Genomic DNA, 13,203 nt, shown 5'->3' on the forward strand with positions numbered 1-13,203 from the left:
AAAGCGTAACACTTTGAACAGTCGAATAGATGCAAATCAAGTCTGGCTAGATTGTTTTCAGTCCGCGTTGATAGTGGTGCAATAAATTTCAGTTATATATTCTGGACTCGACATTCACGCTCTAGCCAAAGCGTTCTTATGCCCCGGCAAAACACGACAACGAGCACTTATGACAAGGACACTGTAGGTTGCGCTTCGTTTTGATAATACGGACATCTCTAAGTGCCGACTTGTCATAAGATCGTTAGCACCAGTGCAGCCTGCTCGTCTCGTGAGGATGTCATATCCCCCCATCTAAAATTACACAGATATGTTGACGGTTGACTTGGTAATCTTAACGCCAAAAAATCTTAATGCAGAATTGTGGCAGAAGCCAAACTTGATATCTCTTTTGTTTGGCGTGTACTCGCACACCTAATGGTATTATATTAATGATTGCAGCGCAAGTACGAACGTGCCAGAAGAAAAGCGAATAGAAAGCAAGGAATTCAAAAGCGTGATCTCTTTTTCACGTAAAGCCACCGAAGGCTGGCTCACGCATTCGTCGCCAAATTTCCTATTATGATACATCTCAGCAATTTCGCGTGGTGATTTGCACATATGGCGTTCCAGCACACTCACGGCTTCATTTTTGAGGTCGGGCTTCTGCGATATAAAGTATAGCAGCACGTAATGCGGCAGGCTCCGCTGCTGTAGTTGTTGTCCTATGTGACCGTTTGAACTTTATAGTGACCTGGTACGTCGGGATGACAACAGCACCTGTGGAGCTGTCAGCCAAGACAGATCCCTCGGTGTAAATGTGGGTACTCTGGCCGTATTTTTCGTTGAGTAGCAACAATGTCACCTGTCGTAGGACCACTGTTGAATGACGGCTCTTGTTCGTTATTCCCGGAATAGTGAGGCACACCTGTGGTTGTTGTAGGCACCACGGAGGTGACGCTGGTCTTGTTGCTGGAGTGAAGCCAAAAGGAAGGCATTCTCTATAGCCAGAAGTATTCTTTGAAGACATCGCTTGTGGTCATCGAAATGGCACCACTGCAACATGGTGACCAAGAACTCGGCAGAAGTGTCTTATGTGGGCTCTCAAATTGTCAGTGGTGATGTATATTTGAATTGGATGCTCTCTTGCGATCATATTTGCCCCGTAGGCCTCAAATCGAAGCTTCACCGACAACTTTTGTCATGCATTTTAAGGTTGGAACTTATCCCTTTGCATAAATCGTTCATAAGCTCTTCCAATTTTTTATTTGTGCAACGTCCAGTTTTACCTATGTAACAGTGACCGCACGTTTTTGGAAGCCTGTAAACAACTCCCACTGCAGATTATATAAATCCACTTGTGTGTTTTACGTCAAATGTCCCAACTTTTCATAGTAATTCCACTAAGGCGTTCATATGATAACTTGCAAATCTGGCCTACTTTGCACGGTGCTGATAAGACCACATCCATACCATATCTCAAGCTGTATTTTTTCAAGCCATGAGATATATTGCGGAATGACAGCCACTCTTTTTTGCTCTTTTGTTATTACTGGCTTCTCTTGCTCTTGTTTGATCTTCTGGAGAAATGTTTCGCACACTGAAGAAATGACAAATTTTGGGAATCCCGCTGAACGAAGTCTGTTTATCCGCGTTTTACACTGTCAGTCATCATACGTAGGCACGATTCAGATAAGTTAGCACTTAAATCCAATGAAGCAATCGCTTCCTTTACCAAGTTTGTGTTGCAAGAAGCATATTTTAACAAGGGCTTAATACTTCGTGGTTGATATTCACAGCAAACGTGATTTGAAAACATTGTGGTATTAATATCTGAGCACCTCGACGGTCACTGTTGGAGAACTTTGCAGGCGAAGTCTATCCCAACCCTATGTGATTTGAAAGCACCTAAAACAAGCTCAGCCAGGTTTTCCCTAGCGTTCACGGAAGGCGGCGGGAAAGTCAAGTAGTCAATCGTCAACATATCTGAAGGCGGTTTGTATCTAGAGGTATCTCCAGCAAATTTAATCCTTTAAAATGGCTGCGTAACTTCTGCACAGGTGAGTTGTGAAAACTGCATAAGCCTCGGAAACGTATTAGTGGGTCTCTTGGGAAGTAATACGCATTGAGCATTGTAACACTCAAATGAAAAGAAAATGATGGTTTTTATTAGAAAAGTATCGTTTGTTTGCCTCCCGGAACACTTTTTTTCATATCGGAGCAGTAAAGAGAATATAAAATTCATACCACGCCGTTCATGCTGTTCTATTTCACCCTAAATACAGTATCTTTTTGTAATGCATCCTGTTTTCTTTTTTATTTTCACACTAGAAACTACCACAAGAACCACAATAACTACGAAAGGTAAGCTTATATAAATGTGTGCCTTGAGCTTTTAAAGATTTATTGCTTTTGATTCCGCTTCGAAAAAAAGCACATTTAGCACACAACACATTTAGGTAAATATAGAACGCATATGAAAGTGAATCGCATTATAGAAAATTATAGGACGTGCATCTATACATAACTCCTATATGAAGTGGCAGTAGTCTTATAAGACCACTGCTAGTTGAGCAGTAGTGCGTGCTAGTCACTTTTACGTAACTATGGGCTGTTCGTCAAGGAGTAAAATCACGTGATCTTAGAAAATCTTGAGACTATAATATGGGCAGGTCAGACGAAGTTAAAATTCACAAGAGCAAGCAAGTACATGAAGCAGCAGTAAGATAAAAAACAACCTCTTCTTATATACATTTAAGCAACAAAAGGTACAAAACAGACATTTCACTAAATCTTGATATGAGGGTGAGACCAAAGGCAATTTTTTAAGTGTATTCATGTCGCACAATTAAAAATACCAAATAATCATAACCGAGAGCAAGTATAGTATTGAAGCTCAAAACTTCTTTCAATGTGTTTTTTTTAAATGAAGCTACTGCTATTAAAATTAACCCGAAGGGGATCGTCTGAATTATTTGTAAATGTTCCTTTGTTGAAGGAACCTTAAGCATTACATTAATGATTAAGCGCACCTTAATCATTACACTGCGTAATCTCAAAATTTTGTTTCAATATTACCACTTAGTCTAATATCTTCCGTTTTAAATTGACGTGGTTATGATGATTGACATGGTCGCTAGGAACCCAGGTAATTCTTTCAACATGATTAGTTACATTTTATACGACAAAGCAATCTTCATTGCATAGCCTATCTTTCTGTCAAACATTATGAAGAGCAACATCAATAAATCTGATTTACTTTTATACTTTTCATTGATCTTCCAAGGTGCTCGTGAGAAATATGAGCCGAAATACGGTAAGAATTTGGCTATTTCTGTTTGGCGTGTTGGAAAAGACAGAATAAAACGCTCCATTTCAAGATACTTATCAAGATCTGCATGGACACGGAACATATATTTTCTAGTTGCATGTGACAAAATTTGACTTGCGTAGCAGCTTAATGTGTTAAAGGTGAGAATGCAGAGTAAGCGCGAAGTCATTCATTTCGTAATGTTGTTTACATACTAACCACAAAAATGACTCATTCAACATTATATATATATATATATATATATATATATATATATATATATATATATATATATATATATATATATATATATATATATATATATATATATTGCCCAAGCATCAAGGGCACGCTGTCGCTTTGTCTCTTAGCCCTTATTGAAAAGTTCGGGCTTAATTAGCAATGCGACTTCGCAGAGAAGATTCAATGAAAAAGGCCATTTTAAGGGCTTGTTTTCATTCTTAGAGACATCTTGAATGAAAAATAACTGACAGTCATGCCAAGAAAATTATTGAGGACATAGCTTCATAATTTTAGTGTGAATGCAAACAAATAATTCGGACAAAAAGACAACCTTCAAATTGAATGACTGCAGCTGGCTATCAAATAACGTGTCTGATAGCCCACGAAGTTACCGTGCTGCTATTGGTTGTTGTTCGTGAAAGCTATCGGACATATCTGGTAAATTAAAATCGTCACTGCACGTAGCATTGAACATGACGACTGTGAAACACTTTTTCACAATCATATATTACCCACTACAACTAACGCAGTAACACTTCGAAGTTTAAACGCACGGATATACGAGATAAAGTGCATGGCAGTACAATTGTATTGTAGCTAATTGGTGAAGTGTTCGATACGTTAATCGATGGTTGCAGGTTTTGTCCTCTATGGTGTCAAGCTCTCTTTATTTACATCCAAACTCATTCGCATTTATGTGACAATTAGTATGCATACTGTCTGCTATACTTAAATTGATTGTCTGCTGATAGCCATTGTTACGTCAGATACGATGAAGTCACTGGAACTTGGTTTCGGTTGAATACATCTATGCAGAAGTATCCTTCCTGTAAGAACACTGCGGCTGATGTGGTGGGTATGGCAGCTATTTCTTATTTTTGTAAACTGACTGTGCTGAGCGAGACCTTACAATAGTAACAATGAATAAAGCTTAGATATTGAGAATGGATTAACAAATAGATAGCACGACCATCTAGAACAGAGAATGACTGGGACATGTGACCTTCCTCTTAATGAAATATTTATATGTCTTCATTAAATAGGTACAGAAAGAAAAAGCCAAATAAATTTTAAAAAGAACACGACACTGCTTGAAGACTGTCGCTAAGACGTAATAGCGCGTTAAGAAACGTATCAGCGTTTTCAAAGCCTTCGGGGCAGAGGACGAGCACGGTTAGTTTCTTAGAATCACGTACTCCTTTTCACAGCGCAGGGCAGCCGGCTGCTCTAAAAACTGGCTAACCTCCCTATCCTTCCGCTTATTTCCTTATTCTTCCTCTTTCTGTCCCCCGTGTATAGGTTGTTCTTGCACCGTCATGTAATCAGAACATTGTAGATATCAATTAAGTGAATGGCGGCACGCCGAGAACACGTTACGTAGCTCCGACGTTGTCATATTTCAGGGTACTACAGAGATTACTACGGCTGCATCTACACGGTTTTGACATCTCATAAGCTTTTGGTAAGAGACATTTTTGACGTGGTGCTTGGTTTTACATTCATCAAAAGGCTTTTTATTTTCGGAAGTACTTCTGCACCCTCTGAACGATATTGATTTTATTATTGCAGTATCATGCCCTTTGCACATACACCTGTCCATGGTATCCGTATGTACACAGAGTTCGTAACGGGGTGACCTGCTTAACGGTAAGGAGAACTGAGAATTTTTTCTGATATTTTATTATACTACATGATGTTCCCCTTAAAATACAATAACAAAAAGTGAAGATGCACGCTTTTTTTTAACATCGTGCATGTATTTGAAAACTTCATACGGCATTATTCTCAAAAAAGAACACGCAAGTGCCCATCGCTTAGAAGCTTTTCATAGAGTAAACTCTCATTTGAGTGAGCTTCAGTAGACACTACGAAATAATGCTTTAAAAACGTTGAATAAATTGTATACTCACTAGAACAGAGAACAGCAGTGAGCACAGCATGCTGCGGGTTCAAAGCGTTCTCTTGTTCCTCGTTATTGGCACTGTTTTTTATGTAAAACAATTTTTTTGTTTAAAAATTATTTACAGTATTTAAAGAACACAAAGGCTTCACAACATTCTAGTACAGGGCACATACACTTCGGCACATCCATGTATCTCGACCAGCATCACTACGTTGCAGTGAAGACATTTGCTCTAATATACATGACAATGTTGGCATATATGTGCACAAGAACTCAATGCGATATCATGATACAACTGTATAACGATAAAATAGATGCATTGAAACACGATTTGTAACAAATGAAATCATATATAACAACTCAACGGCGCTGCTTAGCACCAAGTCGGTCGAAAGATGAGTTGTATCCTTTCGTGTTCTACCTTGACGAAAGGGCACGACCAATGCCGCAGAAACTCGTGCTCCCCGAGGAAGAAAAGCTCTTCAGAGAGGAACGTGAGGATCTCTCATCTCATTCTCTCCAGTATCGGCCACAGGGCACGCCGGCGGCAATTAGCAGCTACGGCTTCACATCGGTTTCTCCAAAGGCTGAACAGCCCCGCAACTAATGAAGGAGTAGAGAAGCGGCCACGTGGACACGAAAGTTCGCACACCCTGTCCCCGAAAACCAGCATGAACCGCACGCCAAAAAAGGGCGGGAAACCACACATTCAATCGTCGCATGTCGATTGGTCTCTACCATGCCGCAGTTGCGGCAAGTGGAAGTGCGAACCACCTGCCACCGCTGCAACCGATCTTGCGTGGGGAGCAAGCCCCAGCCAAACCACCAGACAAAGTCTCTGAGATGGCCTGGCAACACTGCTGCAGTTATTGGTTTTCAAGCGCGGTTCATTATAGATTGACGATGCTGAGCACGAAGGGCCGTAAAAGGGCAGCCATTGTGTCTACCACTCTAGAATCGGCTACCTCTATCTCGGGGCACGTAGCTTCCAAACTTTGGTGAAATGCCAAAAGGACTCGATACAAAGATGTCAACTCACTTTATAGAGATTTTGGTTAATTTTGATATCCTGCAAGAAGACGCGTAGTGAGGGCCCCAGAAGGTAGCGAGCCAGAGTCTGAGCGGGCGTGCCATCATTGCTTTGTATTCGCAGAGTGCGGAGGCACAGTGTAGATTCCGTGATGGAAACGTCGGGAAATGCAAAGCCGCCTTGATCTCACGGTTGAGCTAACGCTGGACGAGATAACGATTCTGTGCCACCATGCAAAAAAATGAACTGATGCAGCTTTGCACTTTCCTGCAGACGTGGAGCGGTAGCCTAACAGAATGACCAAGGTACCAAAGTTTTCCTAGGTACACCGTTTGAGTTAAGTATTAGCGTTTTAAGAGGGAGAATGCGAAGTACGTGGCTGCTTTGATATCACTTTGAAGAGTTAGTACAACGAATAACCAGATGCTATCCTGTACACCAAATGCAGTGAAAGTAACTCCGAATATTGTAATGTTAGGAGACCACTGTAGAGGTGACGTGATGTTGATACGACCGCTGGGGTTGCCAATGAAAAAATACTGGCTTTTAGAAAAGTTTAACTTTGCACCAGAGAAAATGCCGAAATCATGAAAAATATCGAGAGCATGCTGCAGCGACTGCTGATAATGTACACATAGCGTAATTACTGGGACTGCCATCTGAACGGAGAAAACTGTTCAAAAAGTATACGCTACTGTGCACTACCAATGGCACAGCTTGAAGCTTCTTACTGTGACTTGAAGCTTCGCAACTTTCTTATACATCCCGCAACCTCGACTAGGCATACATCATTTGAACCTACAACTTTCTCGACGCATTTATCTTCTTCTGGCTCCAGATTTTAGAAACAATTTGCAAATGCGAAGGCTCTGCGCAGATAATGAACTCGTTGCCACACAGCACACAGTGTTCAAATGTAACACTACTATGAATACGCAGCTGCAGGGCTGTTTCTTGATTGGTTTCGCTGTCTAGCTCAAAATTGTGGCTGAAATTGTGGCAACCATCGCAGTTATATTGACTTGTTTGTATAATTTAACCCACAAAGGAATAAGAAGTGTTGAAGCGAAACTCAATCACTATGCACTGCACGTCCACGCTAAGGTCTGTCCATTCGCTTAGTTTCTCATCTTTCCCCAGGATGACATTGACTGTAGCACGAAGCACCGTCTGATCGGGCAGGAGCATAAATAGCAAACGAAATAAAAGAGCGCCGACCAAAGTCGGATTGTGTGTGTGTGCGCGCGTGTGTGTGCGTGTGCGTGTGTGCGTGCGTGTGCGTGTGTGCGTATGTGTGTGTTTGTGCGTGTGTGTGTGTTGGGGGGTGGGGGTGGGAGGGGTGGATGGATGGATGGATGGATGGATGGATGAAAAACACAATTCGAACAATTCAGAAGGTCACCCACAGAATGGCAAGCAGATCGAAACGTGTTTCAGGTTTCTCACGCACAAATGACGCAAGAAACGTACTCACAGATACAAATGAACACGAACGAGCGTCTCGATTGTTATTTCGCTGTGTCTGAAAAGCGTGCCCTTTTCGCAAACGGAAGCTGTGCAACAATTTCAGTGACCTTTGGCCACCCCGTAACTACAACAGAATTGTTCCAGTTCAAGCCCAACGCCAGCCAAGACGCATGATCATAATGATCCTCACCACCGGGAGATAAGGGCGCGCTAGAGATCGTCCATTCTTCCTCTCCTCGGGCCAAAGTACGCGTGAGATATGAGGGCTGCCGCATGTTCATTGTGCGATTTCGCTGACCGTGCTGAACACACGATAGCTTCCCCCGGTGACCGCCAACAGCGGTAAGTAGTAGATATGAATAGCTTGCCGTTTGAACGTTGAAAAAGGTAACTCTCTTGGCCTCCATTGTCTATTGTGGGCCAGAATGGCCGGTTTCTACTGTGACCCTGACAGGCGTCCAGCACGCGTGCTTTTCCGCGAAAGCATTCCTCAATACGCTGACGTACTCAAATAACGAGACTTTCTTACGGAATGGCTCTCTAGGGTTGAGCCCCTGGTGAACCTAAAGGAATTTTAGCACTGTAACCACTAATGTTTCCGCGACTGTCTTGTCATCGCTTATGTTGAGTATATTACTGTTCATGTTCATGTATATTATTGTTCCTGTGTGTACAACGTGCAGAACCGGTGATAAAGAAAAAAAATAACCTCTGGGTGATCCATTGGCTAATGCTTTGCATTCACAACGTGGAGGTCCCACGTTCGATTCCACACAGGAGTCTGTTTTTTAACGTTATTTTCCTTTCTGTTTATATATATATATATATATATTCGTATACATGCACGGTGCATGACATCGACGCCGACGCCGGCGGCGAAATCCCGTCGAGAGTCTCGATATAATTGCTATCACGATAAAATTGACATTTGGGCTACCAAAGTGTAGCCGAAACGAACTCCCTTTTTTCAGCTTTCATTAAGTTTTGCTAAAATGGTGGAAGTAGGGTTGCACGCGTCATTTTCACGTCCTTGATGTAAACCGAAAAACGTTGTGAACAATACTAGGAGTAACTTAGAGAGGGGGGGAGGGCATCGCAACGTTTGTTACTTTAGTGTGTTTGGTTTAAATCCTGAGACACTGTGAGCAACACTCGGTTCAAATCGCGCCTCCCTGTTCGAAAAGCTCCTCGTTGGTAGTAGATCATTTTGTGGAACATTGCGCACCAGGACGCGAACACTCAATCTTATTCCAGAGCTTGCGCGTCCATCAGTGATAACGCTGGAAAGTTCGGCGCGTGGTGTATAAAAGACGGCACGTCTTAACGATGATCAGTTGATTCATGATGAAACAAGCGCAAAAATACACACACTCAGAGAGGACACAGACAAGCGCTTGTCTGTAACCTCTATGAGTGTGTGTATTTTTGCGCTTGTTTCATCATGAACCTTTACCAACACGCCCAACTAGCAGTCATCCTAGATCAGCTGATTGACGGCCGATGCCCAGTCACGGTGAGGTAATTCCCTATTCCTCCCATGTATTACTTCTTGGCAGTGGCAGCGCCGATTTTACCACTGGCGGTTGCCGGGCATCCTACTAAAATTAAATCAGGAACAGAAAGTGTCTTTTGTCACGCCACTGTTGACGTCCAGAAATAGAGGGAAAGGACGAAATGTCGAGAGCAGGAGGGTTGCCGCGGAACCCCTCCTTTCCCACTTCGCATGCAAGCGGAATACGCTCGTGCCTTCTTTCAGGTCCACTGGGTGCTCGGGCGATGCAGCAATTCTGAAAATTTTAAAAGTATTTTTTGTGCTTTTCTTCGTGTTTTCCAGAGTTTTCTAGAGTTTTCTAGACTGATTTCTTAGTATGACGAACTTTGATCGGCACAACAAAGTTGCGCAAACAGACACACATGTAGTGTGAAAGTGGCAATCTACGAAATCAGCTCTAATTTACCAGTGACATTCGGACATAATAAGCAAACTTTGAATACATAATATCCAAACCAATGCAAAAATTATCAAAAAACGCGAGAGGGATACGTTGTATTTGACTCGATCTATATTGTTATGATGACCGACTTAGTTTTCTTGCATAACTTGAGTACCGAACGAGACTAAAGCTTAGAGGCATGGAGAGACTTCAAGTGATCAGACGTTTTTCGAGAAATAACGTCACTGGAAACAGTGTTTCGGCAAGTTGTATTCGTCAAGACAACCGCGTCGCCTTGGGAAAGAAAAGCTCGCTTGTCAAAGCCTTGGCTTTGCAATATTCTCTGTAATAATATTTATAAGCATTTACTCTATCACGTGTGCTTGAGTGACACGATTAGAAGTAAAGACTCGCAAATTTCGAACCGCTGCTACATGAACTTTATAAGCAGGAAGAAACGTATAGTTACTTGGCATTATTTGAAATGCACGCCAAAAGTAAAAGAAACTAAAACTATGTAGCACAGTTAACATGAATCCAACCATTTCAATAAACGCATTTTCACGACAAGAGCTTGGTCTTTATCAATTATTCAAGCGGAACTGCGCTTCTGTCAGATCAGTTAAGCTTGCAGAGAACTTTTAGTTATGTGTAATCATGCAAAATTATTTTTTGCTCAAATAATGGGTCAAAATTTTTGTGCTCACCTGTTGCCTTTAGGAAACGCTGAAGAACCTTCGCGGAACTAGAAATCTCTGAGCTAGCACACCGCGGAGCCGCGCAAGAGATCTGTTGCTTATTTAAGCAATCTTCGACGATTGCTTCGTTGACTTGTCAGGCGTAGCTCACTGTGGTTTCCGTTCTCTGCGCGCCATAACTTCCTCTCTTTATATTTTCCGTACTTGACATGCCATCAGAGCGAAAAAACCGAGCGCGATCCAACTTCAAATTTTGCTGAGCGAGGGGCGAGAAGAAATGGAGGCAAGCGCTATGAACTCAATGCAATCATTTCCCGCGCTTTGCTTGCTTTAACTTTCACAAATTAAAAAAAAATTGAAAATACATATAAACAAACCCGATGTTTTTACAGGGATATCAATTTTTTATTTAAAAAACACGGGAAGTTAATAAATACAAACATTCACATCAACCCGACTTCATTCAACCAGATTTTTGGATGCCCGGCAACCGCTGCGAGCTTGGATATTCCTTGAAACAGAAACTAGCATTGAGTCACTAGGACCGGTCTCAATTCGCCATTGTCAGTGCCAGTGTGTATTGATTTTATCTGAATTTGAATTCACCGACCACAAGTTCAGCCAAATAAACAGTTCCACCTTGCACATACCATCCGCTGCCTTTGTGAACGTCACGACAGGAGACAATGGAATTGGAATGATTCCTGATGAATGATAATACATGCGGGGTTTAACGTCCCAAAATCATCATATGATTATGAGAGACCCCGTAGTGGAGGGCTCCGGAAATTTCTACCACCTGGGGTTCTTTAACGTGCACCCAAATCTGAGCACACGGGCCTACAACATTTCCGCCTCCATCGCAAATGCAGCCGCCTCAGCCGGGATTCAATCTCGCGACCTGCGGGTCAGCAGCCGAGTACCTTAGCCACTAGACCACCGCGGCTGGGCTTGGAATGATACCTATGTGCTTGAACTGTACTTTTTCTCTCACCTAGTTTTCTCTGTGTTGCACGCCGTCATTAACTGCTGCAATTATCTTCGGTAGAAGAGGTGACTTATCTTATTGAAGCTTAGTTCTTAGGTAGAACACAGGGCTTTCTCTGATAGTTGCCTTGATGAGAGAATAATGACGCATTTGGTTCTTATGTCGTTCTGAGCCTTCTTGATAGTTTTTTTATTTATAAATATTACTTAGACCTCGTGTCGATTTGCGACGGTGTTTCTTTTGTGTACTTGCTTTATGCGACGACTTCGGAACGTACTAGTTTCTTGCATCATGTAGGATGATGCTATTTCACATAGCTCATATCATGCAGAAAAACCAAGGATGCGAAAGTGGCAGTAAAGTGTCGAAGTTTTAATCCATTCAGTGCTAAGAATATGTTATGCAGATATCATAGTATAGAATACGTTGTGACTATAATTGTACCCTATGGAAAAAAAAAATCAGCCTAAGCCAGCAGTCGTCTCCTGGCCACGCAAGTGAAGCAATTTCCTCACGAACGATAGCATCAGGCGATTGCGCATTTGGCGCAATGCGGTTTGTAGGTTTTCGATGGCGTTTCAGGGCTCCTTGCTATCTTTATCTTTACGGATACTTGTTTCACTCAGTCTTTAGTTGCGCCGGCATTAATAGCCAACACTTGTTTGCTTTAAATGATTGCATACGTTTGAACTTTGTTTTATAATGCTACTTCTTATAGCGGACATGATGCAGAAAAGCCTAATTTGCGAAAATTTTAGTAAAGTGTATTGACTGAAGAATAAGTCCTAAGCATACGTTCACCAAATATCATAATGAGTCATATGTTATAAATAAATTCATCTCTATGCATAGAGTGAAAACTACAGCTACCAGAAATTTACTGGGAACACAAGTCAAGTTATTTTCTCAAGCATGATAACACAGCGTGATTATCGATTTGATGCAATCTCATTTTCAGATACTTGAAAAGGGAGCTCAAGAGCGGACATATAGGGACTCTAAAGTATGTCGCAAGGGACGGTGCTTCAATGGTCTTTGCATGCCCACGAGCTACGTACAAAGTTGCTCTGTACCAAACACCTTCCCCAGAAACCTGGCGCGAAACGCGCTAGACCGTTCCGAATAAACCTATTCTAATATTATAATTCATGTTGTCATTCTGTTCTATTGATCTTTTCGCGACAGTGCATTAATTTGATGTTGTGTACGAAAATATGGTTTTGCGCCTAAAGATAGACGTTCCCAAGCAAACATGTGATTTCTCGTGTATATGCCATCAGTCGGGATTGTTGTCCGCCAACCACTAGCAGGAGGTAATACTCTCAAAATACATATTGCATCGTTGGCTATAGAATTATGTACGTCCCCTGCTTCAGCATAATTAGGTGCCGAAGCCAGCCTTTTTTTAAGGATAACTTTCTTTTATATTTGAAATCCCTGTACATGCAAACTGCAGCATGTTGAATACGTAAAAAATGCGAATTTTTGAGCGTACATTAGGAACATTGAGCATATCTATCTATCTATCTATCTATCTATCTATCTATCTATCTATCTATCTATCTATCTATCTATCTATCTATCTATCTATCTATCTATCTATCTATCTATCTATCTATCTATCTATCTATCTATCTATCTGCATAATAAA

General features: G+C 41.7%; 1 protein-coding gene across 4 annotated transcripts in view; it reads left to right on the forward strand.

Annotated features, from left to right (window-relative positions):
- The window catches only part of LOC142767451 (uncharacterized), a 40,245-nt gene extending 27,548 nt beyond the window's left edge, over window positions 1-12,697 (forward strand). For all 4 annotated transcript variants that reach the window (XM_075869150.1, XM_075869149.1, XM_075869148.1 and 1 more), the window contains 5 exons: window positions 2,311-2,343; window positions 3,266-3,295; window positions 4,936-4,994; window positions 5,102-5,179; window positions 12,511-12,697. In XM_075869150.1, coding sequence (XP_075725265.1) covers window positions 2,311-2,343; window positions 3,266-3,295; window positions 4,936-4,994; window positions 5,102-5,179; window positions 12,511-12,678 — 368 coding nt within the window. In that variant the 3' untranslated portion in view covers window positions 12,679-12,697. The remainder of the gene's footprint in view (window positions 1-2,310; window positions 2,344-3,265; window positions 3,296-4,935; window positions 4,995-5,101; window positions 5,180-12,510) is intronic.
- The last annotated feature ends 506 nt before the right edge of the window (window positions 12,698-13,203 follow it).

This window comes from Rhipicephalus microplus, chromosome 7, assembly GCF_043290135.1.
Source record: "Rhipicephalus microplus isolate Deutch F79 chromosome 7, USDA_Rmic, whole genome shotgun sequence".
Taxonomy (NCBI): Eukaryota; Metazoa; Arthropoda; class Arachnida; order Ixodida; family Ixodidae; genus Rhipicephalus; species Rhipicephalus microplus.